Raw genomic sequence first — 26,710 nt, 5'->3', positions numbered from 1 at the left:
GCTGGCGCATCATCGCAAGTGGGACGCGGCTAGGGAGATTGGTGGAGTGAAGGATAGGGGTGGGAATGTGGTGCAGCAGGGGGCAGAGGTCAATGGGGTCTTTAGGGACCTCTACAGGGAACTGTACCAGTCGGAGCCGCCGGTGGTGGGAGGGGGAATGGAGAGCTTTTTGGACAGACTGCGATTTCCAAGGGTGCAGGAGGAGCAGGTGGAGGGACTGGGGGCGCCAATCGAGTTGGAGGAGCTGGTCAGAGGGATTGGCCACATGCAGTCGGGGAAGGCGCCGGGACCGGATGGGTTCCCGGTTGAATTTTATAAGAAATACACGGACCTGTTGGGCCCCCTGTTGGTCCGGACCTTTAATGAGGCATGGGAGGAGGGTGTTTTGCCCCCGACGATGTCACGGGCGCTGATTTCCCTGATGCTGAAGCGAGATAAGGACCCCTTGCAGTGCGGATCATATAGGCCAATTTCACTGCTGAATGTGGACGCCAAGTTGCTGGCGAAGATCTTGGCCACTAGAATAGAGGACTGTGTGCCGGGGGTGATACATGAAGATCAGACGGGTTTTGTGAAGGGGAGACAGCTGAACACTAACGTGCGAAGGCTGCTAAATGTGATAATGATGCCGGCGGCAGAAGGAGAGGCGGAGATTGTGGTGACATTGGATGCGGAGAAGGCCTTTGATAGGGTTGAGTGGGGGTACTTGTGGGAGGTGTTAGAGAGGTTCGGGTTTGGGGTGGGGTTTATTAAATGGGTGAGGTTGCTGTACGAGGCCCCGATGGCGAGTTTAGTGACAAATGGGAGGTGGTCCAAGTACTTCAGGCTCCACCATGGGACGAGGCAGGGGTGCCCCCTGTCCCCCTTGCTTTTTGCGTTGGCAATTGAGCCTCTTGCCATGGCTCTCAGGGAGTCGGGGAGGTGGAGGGGTCTGGTGCGGGGTGGGGAGGAGCACCGAGTGTCGCTGTATGCAGATGACTTGCTGCTGTATGTAGCAGACCCGGTGGGGGGAATGCCGGAGGTGATGGAGATTCTTGCTGAGTTTGGGAGTTTCTCGGGCTATAAATTGAACCTGGGCAAGAGTGAGCTGTTTGTTATACACCCGGGAGATCAGGAGGAGGGGATTGGTAGGCTCCTGCTAAAGAGGGCAGTGAGGAGTTTTAGGTACCTGGGGGTTCAGGTGGCTAGGAGTTGGGGGATTCTACACAAGCTTAAATTTACTAGGTTGGTGGAGCAGGAGTTTAAAAGGTGGGACATGCTGGCGTTGTCGGTGGCGGGTAGAGTACAGTCCGTTAAAATGACGGTGCTCCGGAGGTTTTTATTTTTGTTTCAGTGTCTCCCCATTTTCATTCCGAGGGCCTTTTTTAGGAGGGTGAACAGCAGCATTCTGGGATTTGTTTGGGCGCACGGGATTCCGAGGGTAAGGAGGGTCTTTTTGGAGCGGGGCAGGGATAGAGGGGTGCTGGCGCTGCCCAACCTCTCTGGGTACTATTCGGCGGCTAACGTCTCGATGGTACGTAGGTGGGTAATGGAGGGGGAGGGGACAGCATGGAAATGGATGGAGAGGGCGTCCTGTGGAGGCACGAGCCTGAAGGCACTGGTAATGGCGCCGTTGCTGCTCCCTCCAACGAGGTACACTACTAGCCCGGTGGTGGCGGCTACCCTCAAAATTTGGGGACAGTGGAGGCGACACAGGGGGAAGTGGAGGGCTCGGTGGAGGCCCCGCTGCGGGAGAACCACTGGTTTGTCCCAGGGAACATTGATGGCGGGTTCCTGGGGTGGCACAGGGCGGGCATTAGGAAGTTGGGAGACCTGTTCATTGACGGGAGGTTTGCGAGCTTGGGTGAACTGGAGGAGAAGTTTGAGCTCACCCCGGGGAATATGTTCAGGTACCTTCAGGTCAAGGCGTTTGCTAGGCGGCAGGTGGAGGGGTTCCCTTCGCTGCCCCCATGGGGGTAAGGGATAGGATACTTTCAGGGGTGTGGATCGGGGATGGGAGGGTGTCTGACATCTACCAGGTAATGCAGGAGGTGGAGGAGGCGTCGGTAGAGGAGCTGAATGCTAAGTGGGAGGTGGAGCTGGGGGAGCAGATTGAGGAGGGGACATGGGCGGACGCCCTGGAGAGGGTGAACTCCTCCTCTTCATGTGCGAGGCTTAGCCTCATCCAGTTCAAGGTACTGCACAGGGCTCATATGTCCGGGACGAGGATGAGCAAGTTTTTTGGGGGTGAGGACAGGTGCATTAGGTGTTCGGGGAGCCCAGCGAACCATGCCCATATGTTTTGGGCATGCCCGGCACTGGGGGAATTCTGGCAGGGGGTGGCGAGGACGGTGTCGAGGGTGGTAGGGTCCAGGGTCAAGCCAGGCTGGGGACTCGCGATATTTGGGGTTGGGGTGGAGCCGGGAGTGCAGGAGGTGAAAGAGGCCGATGTCTTGGCCTTTGCGTCCCTAGTAGCCCGGCGGAGGATCTTGCTGCAGTGGAAGGATGCAAGACCTCCGAGCGTGGAGACCTGGATTAATAACATGGCGGGATTCATTAAGCTGGAGAGGGTCAAATTTGCCCTGAGGGGGTCGGTACAAGGGTTCTTTAGGAGGTGGTAGCCTTTCCTCGACTTTCTGGCTCAACGATAAGGAACTAGGTCAGCAGCAGCAGCAACCCGGGGGGGAGTGGGGGAAGGGGGGTCTCAGGGTGGTATTGTTTAAGTTAATTTGATTATTGTTAATTTATTTTGTTGTTTATTGGGTTTGGGGGGGTTTGTTACATGCGTTGTTACGGGTGCCGGGGGTGTTTATTATTGTTACTATTATTATTGTTCTGTTGATATATATTTTTCAAAAAATTCCAATAAAAAATGTTTTAAAAAAAAAAACTACTCAGATCAATTAAGAATTTTATCATGGTCTGGGAAAAACATCCATGTGTTTTCGCCATTCTATAAAATTGTCAATATTTAATGTTCTGAAAAAGTTATGTCACCCAGTGCTGGCAGAAAAGTATCCGAATTTTTAAAATATTAATTCAAGGGATAGCCATTGCTGGCTAGGCCAGCAATTACTGCCCATCCCAAATTACTCTTGATGGGTGGTGATGAGTTGCCATCTTGAACTGCTGCAGTCCATGTAATGTTGGTATACCTATAGCGCTTATAAAGGCAGTCGGAATCTATGTGCTGTAGGAATCAGTGTATATTCATACCTTGTTTTCTGTCGCGTGTTTCTCCTTTTCAACTTTGGCTAAGGTAAGCTCCAAATCATCAATATCTTTTTTCAGTTCTGAGCATTCATCTTCCAATTTTCTCTTCTTGGCTGTGAGCTCAGCATTCATTTCTTCTTCATCCTCCAGCCTTTCATTTGATTCTTTAAGTTTAGCCTCCAGCTGAATTTTGTTCTTAATGAGCCCCTCACATCTTTCTTCAGCATCTGCCAAAGTTTCACCTTCCTTACAGACAAAATATGCATGCTTACTATGTTTCAGTGGCAGGAATGAACATTAAAAAAAAGCATGGGACATGTAAACTTCACTGAACGAGACGCGAGACAACGGGCTGGATTTTCATCCTTGCATCGGGACCTGGCAGCCATTACTTTGGCTGTCAACTTAGGTTGTAATGGAAGAAAGAGGAGATCAGTGCCCTAGCAATAGGACAGACACCTGAAGCAGTAGCATCACATGAAGCATTCTATTTCTGTTGGGTGCCTGAAGCAGGTCTCCTACAGTACTGATCTTTTTGCATCCTGAATATTATTCTTCATCGTTACACCGTAAGATGAGGGTGTCACCTTTGTTGCCTCCCAGACCCTTGTTCCTCATCTCTGTGTCCCTCATGACCATGGATCTGCCACTGAGGCTGCTCCTCATCGCTGCTTATCTCCAGTTCAGAGCAGCTAATTCCCATTTCCATGAGTAGACTTTCCTGCCTCCATCTGCATTATCATGGGATCCTGCACCCTCTGCTATGCCCCATGATCCATGTAAGTTCATTCTACCCTCCACCCCAGCTCTCACTGATTACACAATGGCCATTGAGTGCTAATGCAATGGGGATTCCTGGGCCTTCCTCCTCTGATACAGGTTTCTGAGTAACAACTCTGTCCATGAGTGGCTACTTCTGCCTCAAGGTCCCTCCAGGTGACCCTTTCCTCCTCTAAAAGATTGAAAACTGCCCTTCAACCAATTAGCTTGTTTACATGCTTGTTTACAGACCATGAGGCAACTGGCCACTTCCTGCCTTCTTTGCAAAAATCAGAGTGAGTTGGCACGACGTTGGGAACCTGAAATGCCTCATGGTGATGAGATTTCCAGTCCTGAATGCAACATGCTACAGATATATAATTAATTTGGGAAAGATCTTGAAACAAATACAATATTTCAAATGAACCTAACTATGTCAATGAATTTTGAGATATTTATTATTTAATTTCTAATTCCCATCATTGGAATAGTGAATACATTTTTTATTGGCTCATCATAACCAGTGATATTAAAGTACATTTTTTTTAACCAATGCCAAAACTTCAGCTCTGATGTTTATGTTCCATGTCACCCAAATTATTGGAACGAAATTACACTCACACTATCATCCTTACAGGTTTTGTGTGAAATGCAATGGGCAGTTTCAACCATTCCCAGTGGCACGAGCTTCAGCTCAGAACTTCCCATCATTAAGCACAAACTGGCAATATTTCACAACAAAGTTATAAGGATAGCTGGTGTCAGAAATGAAATCGTCTCAAGCGAGCTTCAAGGCAGATAAATAGAGTAAAGGAAGTTGGTCATTCGTTGATTTGTGCTGGCAATGTGTGTAAATAATGGACAAATGTGTTTAATGTCCTTCATAATGAATGTAGGATTTTTTTAAAAAGCAATGGAGGACTGAATGTGCATTAAATTCAACAGAAAGTGAACTATCTACGTAATATCGTTTGAACTGAATTATTCGATCAAACATCCTGCTCCTATGTGTAATAAGAAAGCGTACCGACTGTACTTGAAGAAGCAGGTCATTTTTTTCCTGTACCAAAGACACCATTTTCTCCTCTAATTCCTTCCTTCTTGCTTCAGATTTGGCAAGTGCTTCTTTAGTTTTCTCAAACTCCACTTTCATATTCGCCATTTCCTTTTCAGATTCAGCACTCCTTAGAAGTGGCTTGATTTTGAAGAACAGTTTCATCCATGGCCAATGCTTGACATTCATGAAGGCACGGACGTTATACTGCAAGGTAAAGACAGCTTCCCTGGAGGAAACAAAAGAAAAGAGAATTGTACAAATAATATCAATGCACAATGTTTTTTGTTTTCCATCACTTAAAACAAAAGATAATTGGGTGCACGCAAGTTAACGTCACCTTCTCTCCATCATCTTCTTGAATTCAACTCTCATGAGATGTCCACGGCTGACAGCTTGTATACGGGTAACAAGTTCTGCCAACTTGTCGTCTCTCATCTCTTCAAGAGTACCCAGCAAACCAGCTTTGAAAAACACCTTTAACAAAATAAAAAGTTTCAGATGGTGGCAAAAGTCCCTTCATCAAACTGTAGAATGTAAGGCACATTTATAAAACAGCTTCTGACCTTAGTGTGGCCAAACTTATACTGGGTATGATCAACCTCAATGGAACCCAAGAGTTTTTCAGATGCCTTCTTGCTGTCGATGAACTGTCCTTCAGGAATCGCACTTGCATTCAGAATTCTGTATCTGTTATGTTCAACATTTGAGAATTTTAAGAAATGCAAGTTTATGGCTAATTTTAATTGAAACTAATTTGCCCATGGGATGTGGGCATCACTGGCTGGGCCAGCATTTATTACCCATCCCTGAGGGCAATTAAGAGTCAACCACATTGCTGTGGATCTGGAGTCACATGTGGGCCAGATCAGGTAAGGACGACAGATTTCCATCCCTGAAGGATATTAGTGAACCAGATGGGTTTTTACAACAATCAACAATGGTCATTATTAGACTTTTAATTCCAGATTTTTATTGAATTAAAATGACATAACCCCTTACCTTTGCTTAAAGTCACCATATAGAATTCTGCTTGGAAATCCCTTTCTGCAGATTCTAATTCCTTCAAGCACACCATTACATCTGAGCTGGTGCATGACTAAGTGATTGTCCATAGCGCCTAAGAAATGGAGGGAATGCTGAGAATGAGTTCCTTTCTTTTTTGCTTGAGCTGAATTTTTATTTCCAAATTCAAATTAATTGTAAATTAATGAGTGAGCATTAAAAAAAAATCTAGAAAAAGAAGACTGTGTTTTGCTACAAGATTTGCTTTGTTTGAATTATAAATACAGTCCAGTTCAATTACCTGGAGTCTTTGTCTCATTGGGAATTAGGCAGCGCACAAAATGTGGGTGAGTGGACCTCAAGTTAGACATCAGCTTGTTCAGATTTTCCTGTGGAAGACAATTTATCTTCATTACTTACATTTCCATGAAGCTGAATAAAATATTATATGTATTGTTACAAATTTATGGGGCCATTCCAATCAGCAGTTAATGTCAGAGCTTGAATCTTTTTTTTTATTCTAACGAACACCGTGACCAGCCTGGGAAAGTTACCACAGAATTCCTACAGTGCTGAAGGTGGCCATTTGGTCCATCGAGTCTGCACCAATATTCTGAAAGAAAACCCTACCTAGCCCCACTCCCCCACCCTATCCACACAACCCCACCTAACCTGCACATCTTTGGACACTAAGGGGCAATTTTAGCATGGCCAATCCAAGGGGCTGGTTTAGCTCACTGGGCTAAATCACTGGCTTTTAAAGCAGACCAAGCAGGCCAGCAGCACGGATCGATTCCCGTACCAGCCTCCCCGGACAGGCGCCGGAATGTGGCGACTAGGGGCTTTTCACAGTAACTTCATTGAAGCCTACTCGTGACAATAAGCGATTTTCATTTCATTTCATTTAATCTGCACATTTTTGGATTATAGGAGGAAATCGGAGAACCCATCCAAGCAGAGGGAGAAAACACAAACTCCACCCTAGGCCGGAATTGAATCTGGCACTGTGAGGCAGCAGTGCTAACCACTGTGCCGCCCAGAAGATTCTCACTGTTGAAACTCTGTTCATTTAATTACAATAGTGAAACATTGTTAATATGCATACCTTTATCCCATCCAGACATAGACTTAGTGGGATGAATGGCTGCCTTCTGTGCCTTCTTCACTTCATGACTAAATCATACAGTTGTGATACATTTTAAAGAAAACATACCCTAAACAGCGCCGAGACAGTCTGGAAAGATGAACCCTTCTTTTTGCCTCCCTTCTTGCCAGTAGATTCGGCTGCCAAGAATATTTTCACCAGTTAGTAATGGAAAGTGATGGACCAATATTAGCAGCTTGTCAACATATTCTCAAAATTAATAAAACCGCTGTGAGCAAATTAAATTGTACCTTCCATAGAATGACCAGTGTAAAGTGCCTGCAAGAGTTTCAGGGAAGCCTTGTGGTACAGCCCAATAACAGTATCATTCAGTGGGTCCTTATTCTTTTCCAGCCAACCAGTGACATTATAATCCACGATGCCAGCATAGTGAATCAAGGCAAAGTGAGCTTCAGCCTTGCCCTTTGTAGGCTTGGGTTTTTGAAAGTTTTTAGTCTTTCCAAGATGTTGGTCATACAGTTTATTCTTGAAAGTAGTATCGGAAGCCTTGGGAAACATACACTCCTCTTCCAGAATGGAGAAAATCCCCATGGGCTGTTAATAGAAATATACATATATTGGATTTAAGTGCATCAGATATCAAATAAATTATATACGACAGCTGCATGTTATGTGCCCACTGTGAGCAGTAATTCTTCTATATAATCCCCATTTTGATTTCCATACCTTTTCAATGAGTTCAATGCAAGCAGCCAGATCCATACCAAAGTCAATGAATGTCCATTCAATTCCTTCCTTCTTGTACTCCTCTTGTTCCAGAACAAACATGTGGTGGTTGAAGAACTGCTGCAGTTTCTCATTGGTGAAGTTGATACATAACTGTTCCAAACTGTTGTACTGAATGTATAGAACAATTGAAGTGTTATTTAGTTCTCATTTGGACTGTCCAAGTTGTTTCAACTAAAATCATCAAGAAGGTAAGCATCATTTTATATTTGTAAGTAATACCTCTCAATGTTTCCCTTTTTAATTATACATCTGCACTTATCATGGAAATTGCCCATCTACATTTTACACCATGTAATTGCACCCAACCCCAGTAGAGGTGCTAGAGTGCCATTTATTGAGTGAGAAGTTCACACAGTAATCCCATTATAAATGTGAATTTACAATTTTTTTATCGATATGAAAATAACAACAGAATGAAGATTGCATTACATATGTACACTGGGTCCAATTATTCATTGTCCCCTAACCTAGCTTTATCTGAAATATGTTCTTTATCTTGACAAGAAATTGAATCATAATATATTATAAAATAATACAACTGCTGTGGAACTTATGAAGAGTTTATATTAAAAACTCATATATCCCTTACTATAATGAAAACAACCTACATAAACTAGTCACGAGTAACTTGTCACAATTGCATTGATATAGCACCTGACATGACCTCGGCATTTTTCAAAGTACTTTATACCCAGTTAACTGATTTGGACTGTGGTTATTGTTGTAATGGAGGAAAGAAGGCAAACAATAGTGCAAGGTCACATAAACAGCAATGACCAGATAATTTGTGCTAGTTGAGGGCAAATTACTGCTCAGGATTCCGAGACGAATTCCCCTGCTGTTCTATTGCATCTACCTGAGAGAACAAAAGGAGCCACCACGGAATACCTCCTCGCACCTTCAACAGCACAATACTCTCTCAGTCATACTAAAGTGTCAGCCTGGGATTTCATGCTCAAGTCTCTGAAATGGGATTGGAACATCCTTCTCATTCAAAGGTGAGAGTGTTGACAGTCAGTGAGCCATAGCTGACACCAGTAACTCTCATATTCCATGATGTGGAGATGCCGGCTTTGGACTGGGGTGAGCACAGTAAGAAGTCTTACAACACCAGGTTAAAGTCCAACATGTTTGTTTCAAATCACTAGCTTTCAGAGCATTCACCTAAGGAAGGAGCAGTGCTCTGAAAGCTAGTGTTTGAAACAAACATGTTGGACTTTAACCTGGTGTTGCAAGACTTCTCATATTCCAAATGGAGGAGCTAAAATGCTAGAGGCAGAAAAGTGTAATACAGCATGGCAAGTTTACATAAACAGTTTTCATTTTAAATGCATACATAGAAATTTATAATGGAAATACAAAAATAAGACAAAATGAATTACTTTAAAATGAGGACTACTTTGATCACTGTACTCTGAGGCAATTATTCCCCCATACTCTAACTCTGTCATCCAAAGAGTACACTAGATATTGAATTTCCATATACAAAATATCAAGTATTATCATTTAAATAGATATAGGAGGGTAGGTAGGCCACAAAGTTAGGTTTTGTCTCTTACATCAAAGATTTCAAAGCCAGCAATGTCCAGCACACCAATAAAATACTGCCTGGCCTGTTTTGTGTCCAGCTGTTGATTGATACGGATAACCATCCACAAGAACATTTTCTCATAGACTGATTTTGCAAGGGCACCAACAGAATTGTGTACCTAAGAAGACAAAGTATGCATCAGTGACAGAATATGTGTCAGCAACTTCAGTTAAATCTTAATAAGCTTTTTCACAAGAATCTCTTTTTAGCATCAGGGGTGAATACAGTACCTGCTGCACCGTCTGACCTTTCGTCACATATTCATTGCCGACCTTTACTCGTGGATAACACAAAGCTTTGAGTAGATCAGCAGAATTGAGACCCATCAGGTAAGCAATCTTGTCAGCAACTAAAAAAGGAGAAAAATGTTCCAATCACAATCCACAAAATGAGACTGGCCATCATTCCTGTGTCAGCTATTGGATAGAACTATCCAATTAGTTCCACAGCCTCGCCCTTTTCATATATCCCTGAAAATATTTCCCTTTCCTGCATTTATCCAATGCCATTTTGAAAGTTATTATTAAATCTCCTTCTGACACTCTGTGCAAAGTTTGCATGTTCTCCCCGTGTCTGCGTGGGTTTCCTCTGGATCCTCAAGTTTCCACCCATAGTCCAAAGATGTGCAGGTTAGGTGAATTGGCCATGGTTAAAAAAACATTGCCCCTTAGTGTCAGGAGATGTACAGGCTAGGTGGCTTAGTCATGCTAAATTGCACTACAGTGTTCAAAAGGTTAGATGGGGTTACATGGGGTATGGGTGTGGGCATAGGTAGGGTGCCCTTTCGGAGGGTCAGTGCACACTGGATGGGCCGATTGGCCTCCTTCTGCACTGTGGGGATTCTATGGATTCATTCTTTACACAGTGCATTCCAGATAGTAAAAATCACCATTAAAAAGAAATTCCCTTTATCTCATCACTTGTTCTCTTGCCAATTACCTTAGATCCCTGTTGTTTGGCTACCAAACCTTCTGCCCTTGGTAATACTTTGCCTACTCTATCAAAATACTCCATGATTTTGAATACCTCTATCAAATCTTCCCTTCACTTCCTCTGCTATAAGAAAAGAGAAAGTACCAAAAATGTTCAGCTCAGTCAGCACCTGCAGAGAGAAGCAAGATTACCATTTCCAATTGATGGTGTTTGGGATCACTGGTCAGAAATGTTAACTCTGTTTCTCTTTCTCTCTCAGTAATCCCCAGTGTCTTGATCAATATTTACCCCTCAATTCACTGCACAAAAATAGATTATCTGGCCATCAACTCATTGCTGTTTGTGGCAATTTGCTGTTAACTGGTTGCCATGTCAACCAGTTACATTACAACAGCAATCATTTCACATACTTCATTATCTTCAAGCATTTCCAAACATCCAGTGCTCAATAAAAGCACTGTATAAATGAAAGCCCTTTTTTCCCCCCACAGAGGCTGACTGACTTGCTGGATGTCCTAGTGAATCTCATTTTCATTCTCTCTCGTGCCTTAACATCTTTTCTAAAATACAATGCCCAGAAATGCTTACGATATTTCAGCTCTGGCCTAACCAGTGATTTCCTTGCTTCTGCATTCTACATTTCAATGTATAAAGCTAAAGGATCCATGAGATTTGTTTGAACACCATTTGCAACTTGTCATGACACTTTCAAGGATTTGAGGGCATACACTCCCAGCTACCTCTGTTGCTATGCTCCTTTTGTACCATTTTGTTTATATTGCTTCTCTTCATTCATCCAATCAAAATGCATCACCACAGTTACCTGTCTTACCTCTGTTCTGTGTCTTCCCTTCTTCTAGCCATTTTGTTCCACTTTAAATTTCATCTTGAATTTATGGTGCTTTATTGGTTCAGCAACACCTCAGATTTAGAATTCTCATCCTAGTGTTCAAATTCCTTCATGCCCATACCCCTATTCCTGCAATCACTGCTCAATCCTTCCTGTTTCGCCATTTCGTGTCTGGAATTTCCATGTCAAGCTTGTTATCTCTACCTCTCTCTCCTCTTTAAAGACGCTCCTTAAAACCTACCTCTTTGATGAAGATCCCTCTGTGGCTTGGTGTCAAGGTTTGCTTGCTATCGAATCCGTGAGGCACCTTGAGATGTTTTAATATGTGAATGGCTCCCACTTTACTGCCATAACCTAATGGTTAAGGGTTTCTCCTAAAGCTGTGGCAGAGTTATTAGAATGGATAGGGTGGGCCCTGAGGAAATTCAGCCCAAGTGTTGTCTTGAGGACTACGCTGATGTATTTTGGTGGTTGTGTGACATTTCAACACTTATCTCCATTCAAACTGAAATAAATCCCAGTTCCATAAAACCTGGCCTGTGTCATATTCACATGAAGTATTGGTGGAACTATGTCTGTCTTCGTCACTGGGAGCAATTGGACATGATGAATTAAGAACTATGCTCGAAACAAATCACAAAATGTAAGCATAATGGTTATTTTTTTCCCTCTCTCAGCTACTGATACTAAAATACTTATAGACCAGTGGAATCAGGAGCAATCTTTTATTTAATGCAGCTAGTAGAGTGATCTGGAACGCACTGCTTAGTACAGTGATCAAAGCTGATACAAAGGTTATTTTCAAAGTGAATTAGGTAAATATTTGAAGGGGGTAAATTTAGAGCATTATGGGGAAAGATCAAGGGAATGTGAATTGCTGGACAGCTCCGACAAGCAGCCAGCACAACCATGGCTTCATCACAAAACAAAAGAACACGAAACACAAAATGTTGCCCTGCCATTCAAATGACGCAGCATATCACTTTTCACAAATTCCCTCTGCACAATCTAACATCAGTAGAACATTTGAAACCCATTACTGTTAGCAAGTAGGATTTGTTGCTAAAAATAGCACATGAACAGTTGAGTGTAGTCACAATGAGAAGGATAAGAATGAGGGATGACATGCACCAGCAGCACAGATTTGGCAAAAGGTCACTCTTCAGAACAGGTGGACAATTATGTTCAGTTATCCATGCATCTACTGAAGGTGGACACTGACGGTCTTTCCCTTGCCCTATTCGACTTATGGAAATTTATCATCCAATGTGCATTGTCTAAAATCTGAGGTGCAAAAAAATAAATCTTCATTCGTGCTTTACAATGTTTCTAATCATATGAAATTGCTTTCATGATACCTTCAGTGCCATCAGGTTCAGCTTGTTCCTCTCGTTGCTTCTGCTTGAACTTGAGGTTACCAAAGTGCATTACTGCACCAGTGAGTTTATAGATGCCAATCTTTTCGTCATTTGTAAAGCCCAAAATGTCAATAGCTTCCTGGGGACCAATAGGAACAACCAATAACATTATAATATTGTGAAATATTGTTGGATATTAAACTCACAACCATTGAGATTGAACTTACATCAGTAGCCATCAGTTCATCCTCGTCATTGATACTGGCAACAGTAATCTCGCCTTGACTAACAAAATGGAAGTCGTAGGGATTGGTGGTAACCAGTAACATATCTGAAATCAAATAAGGTTTAGTGTAGTGCATGAATTGGTGTTTTTCATTTCGCAATAAAAAGTAAAGCAACAATTGATGGAACTTTCAAGGAAGTTAATGTTAAGATCTCTTACCAATAAGTTCTGGTTTTTTGTTGCATGTAACCTGGTAGAAAATGTGATAGCTTCTTTCAGCTTTCAGTTGGAATGTCACTCTAGATTTCTCCAGTAGATCTGTATTAGGAGCATCAGAACGAATTAGGAACATTGCCGCCCCCCCCCCCCCCCCCATTAATTAATTGCAGCATTTCAAACCTTAATTAGTACATTTGAACCAGATAAATACTTACAAGTTTCAATATCAGCGGAGGCCAGTTTTCCTGTGGCTCCAAAGTGAATTCTGATGAATTTACCCTGAGAATTAGAATGGCAGAAAACACTGGTTAACATTGCTCGAATGGCATCTCACAAACTGAGTGTTATGTGCATGACAAGAGATTTTTTTGTAGTCAATTTCTTGTGGATAGAAGTGAGGTATCTTCGAATTTTATGTTGCTGCTGCTCAAACACTTACGAAGCGAGATGAATTGTCATTTCTCATTGTCTTGGCATTACCAAAAGCTTCCAGGAGAGGGTTAGCCTGGATGATTTGATCCTCCAGAGTTCCCTAGAAGTACATTTGACGAGTGTTAATAATTAAAAAGCTAATAAATTGGAGAATAAACACAAACATAATGATATTTAACTGTCACTGGGTATAAAAAAGACAATTAGGTCTGACTCCAGTGTGAGAACACACATGGTTACAAGGCAATTTGAGAGAGATGTTTGATGGGACAGAAAACAAACTATAGTTGAGGAGTCTGAAATGAAGGTGTTGGATATAAAAACTTCTAACAGGGAGGGTAAACTTTATTTTTACTCAGGGGCCTGTGAGGCTGTAGAATGTATTACCGGAGATAGAAACAGAGACTGCTCTTGCCTGGTTCTATTCATGACTATCCAAATGCAGCCAAGGTAACACTTGCAATGGCTTCTCATCTCTCTCATGCACCTGTACCTCTGGTGTCCCGCAGGGACCTGTCCTTGTACCCCTCATATTTCTTAAATACTGGTCACCCCTTGGCATCCAAAAACACCGCATTAGTTTTCACATATATAATGAAGACAACTAACTCTACCTCACTGCCATCTCTCGACTCCTGCACTGTTTATCATCCAGTATTGTATCCCTCTCTCTGGCCACTGTGAGGCTAAACCAGACTGTCCATAACCTTGGTGTTATATTTGATCCAGAGGTGAGCTTCAGATCACATATTGCCACCAACACTAACAACACCTGTTTCCACCTCTATAACATAATCTGTCTTTGTTCCTGTCCCAGCTCAATTGCTGTTGAAACCCTAATTCATGCCTTTCTACCTCAAGACTCAACTATTTGAATGCAATCCTGGGAGGTCTCCCACATTCTAGCCTCCATAAATTTGAGGTCAATCAAAACTCTGCTGCCAATGTCATAACTGGCACTTAAGTTTCATTCACCTGTCACGCTTGTGCTCGCTGGTCTATATTGGCTCCTGCTGAAACAACGTATTGACTTTAAAATGATCATCCTTGGTTTTAATTCCCTCCAAGGCTTGCCTCTCCTGTAATCTAATGCAGCCCCACCAACTTCTGAGGTATCTGCGCTCAACTAATTCTGGCCTCTTCAGCTGATCGTAATAGTCGCTGATTATAATTGTTCTGCAATTGGTGTCTGTTCCTTCATCTAATTCGGCCCTATGCTCTGGAATTCCTCCCCCCTCGAAAACAGGCCAAAAATCTGCCGATCCCAGCCTTAAAAGTATTTAATGATCGAACATCCACAGCCCTCTGGGGTAGGGAATTCCAAAGATTCACTATCATTTGAGGAAAGAACATTCTCCTCATCTCAGTTCTAAATGATCAGCCCCTCATCCTGAGGCTGTGTCCCCATGTTCCATTCCGCCCCCCCCCCCCCCCCCCAATCCACCCCCACCCCTGCCACCCAGGCGAATAAAGGGATTTGGGAACTGTAATGAACTCCAATTGGCTTTATTGGTTGGCCAATTGGAGTATGAGCTCCCTCAATGATAGCTCATTGAGGGGGCCCATATAAGCACCTGTGTAGGCTTTGTGAGCAGTCTTAAGTTGATTGGACTGCTAGCAGCACTGTTTGTAGCTGCTCCTGTAATATCGTTATTGTAAATAAATATTGGTGTGGTGACCGAACTTCTGCCTCCCGTGGATTACTACAGTGGCGACGAGGTAAACTAAGAATTTTGCGGAGACCAGCTGCCGCACTCGGAGGGTAAGCCTTGCCATTTTAAAAATGCCGTTTTTTGGGAGGTTAGAGGCATTCGACCCGGCTATTGAGGACTGGTCCCAGTATGTGGAGAGAATGTGTTACTTCTTCAGGGCAAATGATATACTGACGGACGAAAGGAGACGGCTTATCCTGCTGTCGGCGTGCGGACCCTCCGCTTTTGCCATTATACGTAGTCTGACTTATCCCGATGCGCCGGACACGAAAACTTTCCAAGAAGTAACGGAATTGGTGAAAGAGCACTACGACCCAAAACCACCCCTCATTTTGCGTAGGTACAGATTCTACACAGCGAAGCGGCAAGACAGGGAGTCAGTCACGAATTTCTTCACCTCCCTGAGAAGGCTGGCGGAAAAATGTGAGTTCGGCCCGACGCTAAATTAAATACTTCGGGACCGGTTAGTGTGTGGTATAAACGACCTCACAATACAGAAACGCCTGTTGGCGGAAACGGAGCTAGACTACAGGCAGGCGTTACAGCTCGCACTGTCCCAAGAACAGGCAGCAAGTGGGGCGCAGGAACTACAGGGCATGCCAATGGAGGTAGATACCTGTGAGAGGGACTACCACAACGGATCCTGCTACCAGATAGCCACTCTCAGGAAAAGCCTGAGGAATAGACGGAAAAAGGAAAACCCCAGAACTGCCCCCAAATCTGCCAGGACTAACTGGAGACAGAGGGAAGTACCGGCTGAGGCTCCCCCAACAGAGAAGCACCGTTTCTGGCACCAGACAGAGTGGGGTAACAGCGACAGAAACCCTAGAAGGAGGTGGCAAAAGAGGAATAGCAGGTGGGGACGCAGGGAAGTGCACAGCCTAGACGCCCCATCCTCCTCCGAAGGGGAACAATTATATAATATTGCAACGAAGAAAGCAGAACCCATTAAGATTACCCCACGGGTGAACGGGCGGCCGACAATAATGGAAATCGAGACACGGGTGCGGCCGTATCAGTAATGGGAGTGGCAACATTTAGAAAAATCAAAGATGGACTCCAGCCACTAACCCTAACAAAAACATCGACAAAACTTAAAACCTACACGGGGGAACCCCTGGAAGTTCTAGGCACGACTAGTGTACCCGCGGAATATGAGAAACAATTGCTCAGATTACCGATGACGATAGTAGAGGGCTCCGGACCGAGCTTAATTGGACGAAACTGGCTGAAAGACCCAAAATTAAATTTGATGAAAATTTTCCAGAGTGGAAGTGGACAGTTGAGTGGAGTACTCCAAAAATACCCGGAGGTCGTCCAGGAAGGTTTGGGGGAAATCATAGGCGCCAAAGCAACTTTGCACGTAGACCCAGAAGCCCTTCCGAAATTTTGTAAGGCCAGACCGGTACCTTTTGCATTAAGGAAGAAAGTAGATGACGAAATAGAAAGGTTACGGCGCGACGGCATTATCAGACCAGTACAGTTCTCGGAATGGGCAGCGCCGGTGGTACCAATTTTGAAGCCAGACGGCTTGATACGTCTCTGTGGAGATTTCAAACAGACGGTAAACAAATACGCACTGCTGGACAAATACCCAATCTCAAAAATAGACGTCCCATATGCTAAATTGACAGGTGGGCTTTTGTTCACAAAACTCGATATGAGCCACGCCTACCTGCAGTTGAAACTGGACAAGGGCTCCCAGAAGTTCGCTATGATCAACACCCTGAAGGGCCTTTTTCGTTATACTAAGCTACCTTTCAGAGTGTCATCAGCCTGCATTATATTCCAGCGTACAATGGAAAATATTTTGCAGGGACTACCGCAGGTGGCAATTTATTTGGACGATGTCTTAATCACGGGTAGGACGAACAGGGAACACGTAAGGAACCTGGAGGAAGTTCTCAGGCATTTCGCAAAGGCAGGCGTACGGCTAAAAAGGGAAAAATGTGTTTTTCTGGCCCCACACGTGACGTACCTGGGATATAAAGTTGACGAGTCAGGCTTACACCCATTAGAAGACAGAGTAAGGGCAATAAAAGAAGCCCCAGCTCCCACCACGGTCCAGGAGGGTTACGATCATTTCTAGGATTGGTAACCTATTATGGAAAATTTATAGAAAATAGGGCGTCCATCCTAGAACCCTCTCCACCAGCTAGTAAAAAAGGGGCAAGAATGGAAATGGTCCGCCCGCCAAAACCGAGCATTTAGGGACATTAAGGAACAGCGGTCATCAAAAAATGTCCTAGAGCATTATGACCCAAGGAAGGAGTTGGTGGTCACTTGTGATGCATCCCTCTACGGGGTAGGAGCCGTCTTAGCCCATAGAGGAAGGAATGGGGAAGAACAGCCAATAGCCTATGCTTCGAGGACCTTGGCGATGGCTGAGAGGAAGTACACCCAAATCGAGAAGGAAGGACTGGCGGTGATATTCGCAGTAAATAAATTTCACCAGTATCTGTACGGGCGGAAATGCACCATAGTGATGGACCATAAGCCGCTATTAGGGTTATTAAAAGAAGACAAATCAATACCGCCGATTGCATCAGCTAGAATCCAATGCTGGGCGTTGCTACTGGCAGCGTATAGATACGTTCTGGAGCACAGACCGGGAACGCGAGTAGCAAATGCAGATGCTTTGAGCAGACTTCCCCTCCCGGACACTCCGCCGCAAATACCAAAAGTAGAGGAGACAGTAATGACTCGAAATTTTTTGGACACCCTACCAGTAGACGCACAACATATTTGGTTGTGGATGCAAAAAGACCCAGTTTTAGCCAAGATGAAGCATTTACTGCTAACAGGGGAACTGGAAAGACCAGTGGAGCCCCAGATGCACCCATACTGGAGCAGAAGGGACCAAATAACCGTAGAAGACGGTATCCTATTATGGGGAGCCCGGGTAATAGTCCCAGCTCAGGGCCATCAGGCAATCTTAACTGAGTTACATCACGGACACCCAGGGGTGTCTAAAATGAAGACGCTAGCTCAAAGCTACGTTTGGTGGCCAGGTTTGGACACAGACATAGCAGCCTTGGTACGTCGGTGCCAGGAATGCCAACAAGGGCAAAGAGTGCCACCAGCGGCACCATTGCACCCGTGGGAATGTCCAGGAAGACCGTGGACCTGCCTGAATATTGACCACGCCGGCCCTTTCATGGGCTCAATGTTTTTGGTGATAGTGGATGCCCACTCCAAATGGTTGGACGTCCACCGGGCAAGCACAGCATCGACAATTGAAAAGCTCAGGGCCTCGTTTGCAACACATGGACTTCTGGAGGTATTGGTGTCGGACAACGGAAGGGCATTCACAAGTGGGGAATTTGGAAAATTCCTGAAGGAAAACGGAGTCCGTCACATCAAAACAGCCCCTTACCATCCAGCGACCAACGGCCTGGCAGAGAGAGCAGTCCAGACACTTAAAGCGGGACTCAAGAAGCAGCCGGCAGCGTCAATGGACACAAAGCTCTCCCGCTGGCTGTTTGATACAGGACCACACCGTATTCCACAACGGGCATACCGCCAGCTGAACTCTTAATGGGAAGGCGGCTGCGAACGAGGCCGAGTCTCCTTTTCCCAAATTTAACGGGGAAACTGGAGAAACAACTGGAGGCCCAACGCAGGGGGCATGATAATAGTCGGTAGCAGAGACATTTCCAGGTGGGGGCACCGGTTTGGGTCAGGAATTATGGGAATGGACCAACGTGGGTCAAAGGCACGGTAGAGTCCCAAACAGGGCCCATATCCTATGAGGTTTCGATAGGAGGTAAGGTGCTGAAGAAACACCTAGACCAAATAAGGGCAGCGGAACCACACCTGGAGGCAGGCGAAGCAGGACCGCCACAAGCTGGGATAGCCCAGACGGAAAGGATACCCACACCCCAGCCCCGAGCAATTTCTCCAGACCCCGGCATCCAGTCGTCAGAGTCGGAGATGGACACGTTCGACGAGGCCGCTGCGACACCTCTCCCCCAGGAGGAGGAATAACAACTTCCAAGGAGGTCATCAGGGAAAAGACGGGCACCTATAAGTTACACCCCGCCCACTTCGGAAAATGACCCGGCGGACGACACAGAGGTGACAAAGACATGAGGAGCAGGAAGAACCTCAGAGGAATGCCAGCTGGCAGGAATTCCTCGGACCTTGGGGGGGGGGGGGGGAGGGATGTAATGAACTCCAATTGGCTTTATTGGTTGGCCAATTGATAGCTCATTGAGGGGCCCCATATAAGCACCTATGTAGTCTTTGTGAGCAGTCTTAAGTTGACTGGACTGCTAGCAGCATTGTTTGTAGCTGCTCCTGTAATATCGTTATTGTAAATAAATATTGGTGTGGTGACGGAACTTCTGCCTTCCGTGGATTACTACAGGAACAGATAGAATCCTTAAGTTTATGACGACTGACCCCCATGGATGATAACCACCAACATTAGGTTAAGCCCAGTGGCATTTTTCCATGCAGCACTTCCAACATAATTTTATGGAAAATGTTAATCAAAGACCATGACATAATTGCATCCATCTGATGAGCTAAACTGCTGCTGATCATCTTGCGTCTGCAAACTATTTCCAGGACATTATCAGCAAGTGATTTCCTGCCATTTTATAGCTGAACCTTTCAGGTTTTCTTCAGTTTAACCATGTCTTTGCAGCAGATGGTGTCGATTTACCTTCAGTGTGCCCATAGCTTGCTCCTTCTTTTTGGCATCACTGCTGGCTGCCACTGATGCGAAATACTGAATGACACGTTTCGTGTTCACAGTCTTCCCGGCACCAGATTCTCCACTAGGGGCGGAACAAGGAACAAAGAAAAAATTCCAAATAGGTATTTTTTATTTTTTTAAATCAAAAGCGTCACAAGTTCCAGGTGCTAAATATGTATATGAGAATTTAAAAATCTTACGTGATCAGAATAGACTGATTTTCACGGTCTGTGAACAGAAAAACCAAATATAACTGTTAGAGTATCTGGGAGTCCTTCAGTATATGCCCCAGTAACTTACTAGGAGAAGTACTTAAACAGAAAATGTGTTAGAATATTGCTATCACGTAATCCCAGGAATACCTATATACATCTGCAGGTTTTGTTTCACCTCCGCATCACCCTATGTGACCACTATTTCTTGCCAGTGCAGATAACATTAGAAAAGGGACAGCAAACAATTAAAAAAGGCAATGGGTCACATGGCAAAGGCGAGCCAAAATAAAAGCGTAATCTGCAAGGACAGACAGCTTCATTCCCATGGAGAACCAAAGCTAGGTGTCTGAATTGGAATATTGGAATATGCCACTGTATGTCAAAAGTATAAAAAATACCCTGTGTTTTGCCAGAGCCACACCGATAACAGATAGAACAGTGGGAAATGAAGTGACATCAAGGGTTATTAGATTGAAACAGGCCCTCTTGTGCAAAGGGTATGCCTAAAATTGGTGAATGTCTGTAAGTCAATGATTAGTCTCGCGAAATTTAGTGGCTTTGGATAATAGAAAGGGGCATAAAAATGGTATCCAAATGTCAAGATCGAATACTTCAAGAGATATTCAGAGGACAAGCTAGAGGTTCAGGCCAGGGGATGCAATGAAGACACTTGGAGGACGTGCCAGTGTTTCCAGCCAGTGGTGGAGATGCTTGGCCACTGCAACTTTTATAAAAGCCAAAAATGAGGCCACATGACTCTCAACTGTACCTTGTAAAATGCTTTCGGAATGATGCAAAGTATCAAGGCTGACTTGTGTTGGATAAAGTCACTGCCACCAATGTGGGTCAACATCAAATCTTTGGCTACGAAGATGAATGTAAATTTAAAAAAGAACCTGCAAAATGTAATGACGTGGATTTTGCATCATCATCCAAGCAACAACCTTCGCCATTGACTACAAAATAAGTCTGGCTGAGAGGTCAAGCAATCTCTCTGATCAGACTCTCTCCATGTAACTGATTGTAGTGAAGTTCACTGGGTCTTTACTGGCATTGGCCAGCACTGATATCATAAGGCTGTTCCAGCTGCCAATTAGATTAAAGGATTTTCACAGACTTCCAATCAGGAAAATTCAATAACTATTAAACAGTTTTTGGCAAATAAAATTAAAGATTGGGATAAAGGTATAATATTCAGGTTTTAAAAATATTTTATAAAGCTTGGCTTTAAAAATATGTTAATTAATTATTAATCAACATTTGATGAAAATGAAATTATTTTTTCAGGGCTAGTTCACGAGTTCATCAAAGGGCAGAGGGGCAATGATGGAGAATGGTGACACTTCACCTTTGATCCCCTACCTCACCCTACCCACACCCTGCGATATTTAATTTAACTGATGAAAATGCCAACCCAGATGTTGATTACTGCATTGATAAGTAAAGTCTCCTGTTTACCAGTTTGCATGGCCTGATAGGCGTTGTCAGAGATGGAGAAGATGTGTGGAGGAGCTTCCTGACGCTTCTTGCCTCTGTAGCCGGACACGACTTCGGGGTTGTACACTGGCAACCACTTGTAGGGGTTCACAGTGACACAGAACAACCCAGAGTAGGTCTAAAGTAAGAGAATTGGAAGCCCTTCAGAATTCTGCGAAAACCTTCTCACAATAAGTAAATCGTTTTTCTGCTTTTATTTCTCAGTGGTGCATTCACTTACATAGATCATCCAGGCTGCATAACGCTCTTTGAGGTTGAACAGCACGGCTGGTTCGCTCAGATGGGTCATCATGGCCATGTCCTCGATTTTATCGAATTTTGGAGGATTCATTGGGAAGACCTGGTCGTCTTTGAGAGTCAGGGTCTGCAACATAACCAAAATATTATTTTAGATTCTTTGGGGGGAAAAAAAATGTGACCGCAGTTGAAACTTTATTAAAAAAAGTTAACCCCCCCCCCCCCCCCCAAGTACATGCCTGCTTCTCATAGGTTTCAACGACGATTTTGCCGCCTTCCTTGCTCTTGATCGTGCCTTTGGTGAATTCAGTTTTCACATCAACGCAGTAGCACGAGGTCTTCGCTTCGAAGGGGCGGTTCTGGGCTTCAAGTCGTTCCTTCTCAGACTTTCTGAGGAACGTCGCCGCCACCCCAAACACTGCCATTTCTGCATCCGAGCTCATGATTGCAGTTTACTGTCAAAACAAAATAAAAACAACGTTTTTGAAAGCAGTTAGAATGTGATTGAAAGGTATTTAAAAAAAATTAACTTCAGCCCAGCGTAACATATCTGGGTGTCCATTTTGCATTGCACCCAAGCTGCAAGAAACAGTTATATTTTTGAGCACTGGGTTACCTCTCCGAACATACCACACGCCAACCCAAGTGTTGACAAATACCTGGTGTGGGGCGATTTGCCGTTGCTTCTAGCTTTATCTGTGCCGGAATTACAAACCAGCACCTGAATTCAGCCAACATTTGCACAGGTAGTTCTTGCGAAAGCAGACAGGACCCACTGAGGTGATAAAAACATTTAAATGGAAATAATCTAAAGATGTGGCAGCATGGTGGCACAGTGGATAGCACTGTGGCCTCATAGCACCAACCTTGATTCCAATCTTGGCCGACTGTGTGGAGTTCGCACATTCTTACCGTGTCTGCGTGGGTTTCCTCCGGGTGCTCCGGTTTCCTCCCACAGTCCAAAGATGTGCAGGTTAGGTGGAATGGATATGCTAAATTGTTTCTAAGTGTGAGTTACAAGGATAGGGTGGGGGGTATTGGGCCTAGGTTAGTGTGCTCTTTCAGAGGGTCAGTGCAGACTCGATGTGCCCAATGGCCTCCTTCTCCTTTGTAGGGATTCGATGGGTCATGGGGAGGTGCAGTGCAGTGGTAATGTCACAGGACCAACAGTCCATAGCTAATGGCAGCTGGTGGAATTTCAATTCAACTAACAAATCTGGAACGAAAAGCCAACAAAGGCAACCAGGAAACCATTCTGGAAAGGCAACTTATTATCTAAATGGGGAGAATCTTCAGAGTGCTTTGGTGTAGAAGTATCTGGGTATCCTGGTGTATTAATCACAGAAAACTAGCATGCTTGTTCAGCAGGTAATCATAGAATCATAGAATTTACAGTGCAGAAGGAGGCTATTCGACTCATCGACTGCACTGGCCCTTGGAAAGAGCACCCTGCCCAAGCTCATGCCTCCACCCGATCTCTGTAACCCAGTAACCCCACCTAACCTTTTGGGCACTAATGTGCAATTTAGCATGGCCAATCCACCTAACCTGCACATCTTTTGCAAATAAGGAAGGCAAATGGAATTTTGGCCTTTATAGCAAAAGGAATAGAATATAAGAGGGAAGTGTTGCTGCAACTGTACAAGGCATTGGTGAAATAATACCTGGAGTACTGTGCACAGTTTTGGTCCTCTTATATGAGGAGGGATGTACATGCATTAGAGGCAGTTCAGAGGAGGCTGATTAGATTGTTTTCAGATATTAAGTAGGATGCTCTTTACAAGGGCCACTGTAGATTCAATGGGCTGAATGGCTTCCTTCCGCACTGAAATTTCTATGAGAGTTTTATCATATGAAGAGAGATTGACAGTTTAAGCTTGTAGCCTCTCAAGTTTAGAAGAATGATAGGAGATCTAATTAAGGTATACAAGATGATATAAGGTATTGACAAAGTAGATGTGGAATAGATGTTGCCTCTTGGGAGAAATCTAGAATGAGAGGTCATAGTTTTAGGATAATGGCTAGCAGATTTAAAACAGAGATGAGGAGAAATTACTTCTCTCAAAAGGCTGTGAATCTGTGTAATTCACTACCCTAGAGTGTGGTGGATGCTGGGACATTGGGTAAATTTAACGAGCAGAAAGGCAGATTTTTAAATAGTAATGTGTTGAAGGGTTACAGAGAACAGAGAGGAAAGTGGAGTTGAGGTTGAGAGGAGATCAGCCATGATCATATTGAATGGCGGAGTGGGCTCGAGGGGCTGAATTGCCTACTTCTGCTCCCAGTTCTTATATTCCTTCATGATGAAAGTGGATCTGGTTCACTCGTGTCCTCTAGGAAGTCAGCCATCCTTACCTGATCTGGTCTATACATGATAGCAATGTGGTTGACTCTTAACTGGCCTTGCACAGCAATTAGTTGCATCAAATTACAGCAAACTTAAGGCAGGTAAAGGAATTAAACTAGAAGCACCACCTACCATTTATCTGGACAATGAAAACACCCCTCCAAGTCACACACTCTCCTGACTTGCAACTATGTCACTGTTCCTGCACTGTCACTGGGTCAAAATCCTAGAGCTCCCTACTTAACAACATTGTGGATATATCTATCTTACACCACATGGACTGGAATCGGTCAAGAAGGTGGCTCACTACCACCTGGAGAAATCAGAGATGGCTATGGGTGGCAAGATAGCACAGTGGTTAGCATTGTTGCTTTACAGCGCCAGGGTCCCAGGATCAATTCCCGGCTTGGGTCACTGTCTGTGTGGAGTCTGCACAGTCTCTGCGTTTCTGTGTGGGTTTCCTCTGGGTGCTCCAGTTTCCTCCCACATGTCCTGAAAGATGTGTTATTAGGTCATTTGGACATTCTGAATTCTCCCTCTGTGTACCCGAACAGGCGCCGGAGTACTTCATTGCACTATTAATGTAAGCCTACTTGTGACAATAATAGATTATTATTATTACAATAACTTCTGGCCTAAACTTGTGTGGAAGAAAAGTGATGATGTTGTGTTTTTTTGCTTTTGGTAGCTCGTTCCATTGTGGTATTGTAATTGAAAACAATATTGTTTATAAGCAAATGGAAACAAATGGACTTCACAGTGTGTACATGACGACCTTGTTTTTGGTCATTGGGGGACATTAGGTAATTATTTCTGTCAATTCCCACCATATTTGATAGAACATGGCAGTCTATTTTTCTCCTTCCTTTATTCTAGTGATTCCCATTCCAAACCTTTGATCAGGAATGTCACACTGGTGTATTTCCCATATTGATTCCTGCAGAATCATGCAGTATGCCTTTAGATTGCTTCCATCCTTTTTTTTCTCTGGCTAGAAAATAAGGGCCGGAATTCTCAGGTCGTTGGTATTCTGTTTCCCGCTGGCAGCACATCCAAGCCCGTAGGTTTCCCAGCGTTGTGAGGTTGCGTCAATGGGGAAACCCATTGACAAGTGGCGGGAAGATAGGATCCCGCTGCCAGTGAATGGTGCGCCTCAGAGAAACACGCGCTGGAAACTAGAGAACTCAGTCTAAGATTTATGTGATCAATTTTGCTACCAACTAACTTGACCCATGCAAATGAGTTTCCACCTAAAGGAGACACAGAGTTAATCTGCTTGCCAAATCTTGGGAAACAGGAAATGTCAGACCATCTCCAATAGGATCCACAGAACATGGGGTTCAAGCCAAATCTTAAAAGTGCCCAGGCATCCACTTATTAGAACTTGGTGTAGATTCCCAGTTGGAGTAGCGGAGATAAAGTCTTGCAGTGACTTAAGCTTCAAATTGGGACTGGGTTGGAGACTTTCTAAATGGATGAGCTGAGGTGAGCCAATTTGCCTTCCTCGTTTCTTCATCTTGTTTTTTTAATGCTCGCACCCCTGAGAGTGGGCGGCAAGGGGAATACACCAGTGTCAAGTACTGCCCAGAAAACGATGCAGGGTGGAGCATCAGGAGGGAAGGACCTGCCTTTGGGCAGAGAACATATACCATAGGCATAACCTTAGTTTATGCATGCGTGCTGGTTATTAAAATGATGCAGTGTGACTTTACAGGCTGCAGACACTGATCTCAGGCCAGAGATTGTGGTATAACGGGACTGGTAGCAATAAAATGTGGGCAGCACGAGTGTAGTCCTATCTGCTGAGCACCCAACGCTAAACCCTCCAGGTCTAAAGTTTTGTAGCTTCCGTATTAATTAGCGCCTGAACTGTTTCTTGTTGGTACCGTCAGAGAAAGGCAGAATACTTGTAACAATATGTTTTTTGCATATTAGTAAGAAGAAACCAAGCCAAATACTAGCAATTCGCAATGTTGGCCAACGTTACAGGAACTCGGAGGCTCTTGTTGAGTTTTAAATACCATATTTAAATCAACCATTCACCGTGATCCGAATATATGTTGCACACCGCAAGGTTTCGCCATAGTAGTATCGTATGTTCCGAGCCTTCGTAAAGCTGGCTAGATTGTTTCTTTTAACACGGCACCTGCTGACTGCCCTACATCATGCACTGCCACTGTTAAATATTAGTATCACATTCAGAAGCGCCAGTGACATCTGAAATGCATTCTTCACACAATTACACAGTTGCTCTCTGAAGGCCGATTGGCGGCAACTTGTGTTCAGTAAGAATGCATTTCTAGAGTACAAAGCTCATTATCAGTCCACACACACAGATCCAGCTCATCTTTCTCGATTCCGTTTGGTGTGATGTCTACATTTACCCCCCAAAAAGTCGTTATATATTTGTTTGGCTATATGGAAGTGTAATTTATTGAACGATTATTGTTCTTAGTGAGACATCTTGAGACTATTTCCATTGTCCTG

At 44.2% G+C, this 26,710-nt stretch overlaps 1 protein-coding gene across 1 annotated transcript in view; it reads right to left on the bottom strand.

Annotated features, from left to right (window-relative positions):
• The window catches only part of LOC119953347 (myosin-1B), a 44,393-nt gene that overhangs the window by 16,591 nt on the left and 1,092 nt on the right, over window positions 1-26,710 (bottom strand). Inside the window, exons 3-23 of the mRNA XM_038777534.1 lie at window positions 22,116-22,331; window positions 21,860-22,003; window positions 21,601-21,757; window positions 20,128-20,155; window positions 19,895-20,009; window positions 13,521-13,613; window positions 13,297-13,360; window positions 13,082-13,180; window positions 12,864-12,967; window positions 12,637-12,775; window positions 9,726-9,844; window positions 9,464-9,613; window positions 7,842-8,012; window positions 7,406-7,709; window positions 7,224-7,294; window positions 6,312-6,399; window positions 6,008-6,125; window positions 5,572-5,695; window positions 5,346-5,482; window positions 4,979-5,234; window positions 3,196-3,438 (exon numbers count right to left, since the gene is read on the bottom strand). Coding sequence (XP_038633462.1) covers window positions 3,196-3,438; window positions 4,979-5,234; window positions 5,346-5,482; window positions 5,572-5,695; window positions 6,008-6,125; window positions 6,312-6,399; window positions 7,224-7,294; window positions 7,406-7,709; window positions 7,842-8,012; window positions 9,464-9,613; window positions 9,726-9,844; window positions 12,637-12,775; window positions 12,864-12,967; window positions 13,082-13,180; window positions 13,297-13,360; window positions 13,521-13,613; window positions 19,895-20,009; window positions 20,128-20,155; window positions 21,601-21,757; window positions 21,860-22,003; window positions 22,116-22,319 — 2,928 coding nt within the window. The 5' untranslated portion in view covers window positions 22,320-22,331. The remainder of the gene's footprint in view (window positions 1-3,195; window positions 3,439-4,978; window positions 5,235-5,345; window positions 5,483-5,571; window positions 5,696-6,007; window positions 6,126-6,311; window positions 6,400-7,223; window positions 7,295-7,405; window positions 7,710-7,841; window positions 8,013-9,463; window positions 9,614-9,725; window positions 9,845-12,636; window positions 12,776-12,863; window positions 12,968-13,081; window positions 13,181-13,296; window positions 13,361-13,520; window positions 13,614-19,894; window positions 20,010-20,127; window positions 20,156-21,600; window positions 21,758-21,859; window positions 22,004-22,115; window positions 22,332-26,710) is intronic.

Source organism: Scyliorhinus canicula, chromosome 18 (assembly GCF_902713615.1).
Source record: "Scyliorhinus canicula chromosome 18, sScyCan1.1, whole genome shotgun sequence".
In the NCBI taxonomy this organism is placed as follows: domain Eukaryota; kingdom Metazoa; phylum Chordata; class Chondrichthyes; order Carcharhiniformes; family Scyliorhinidae; genus Scyliorhinus; species Scyliorhinus canicula.
This window is presented reverse-complemented; position numbering and strand designations above follow the sequence as displayed.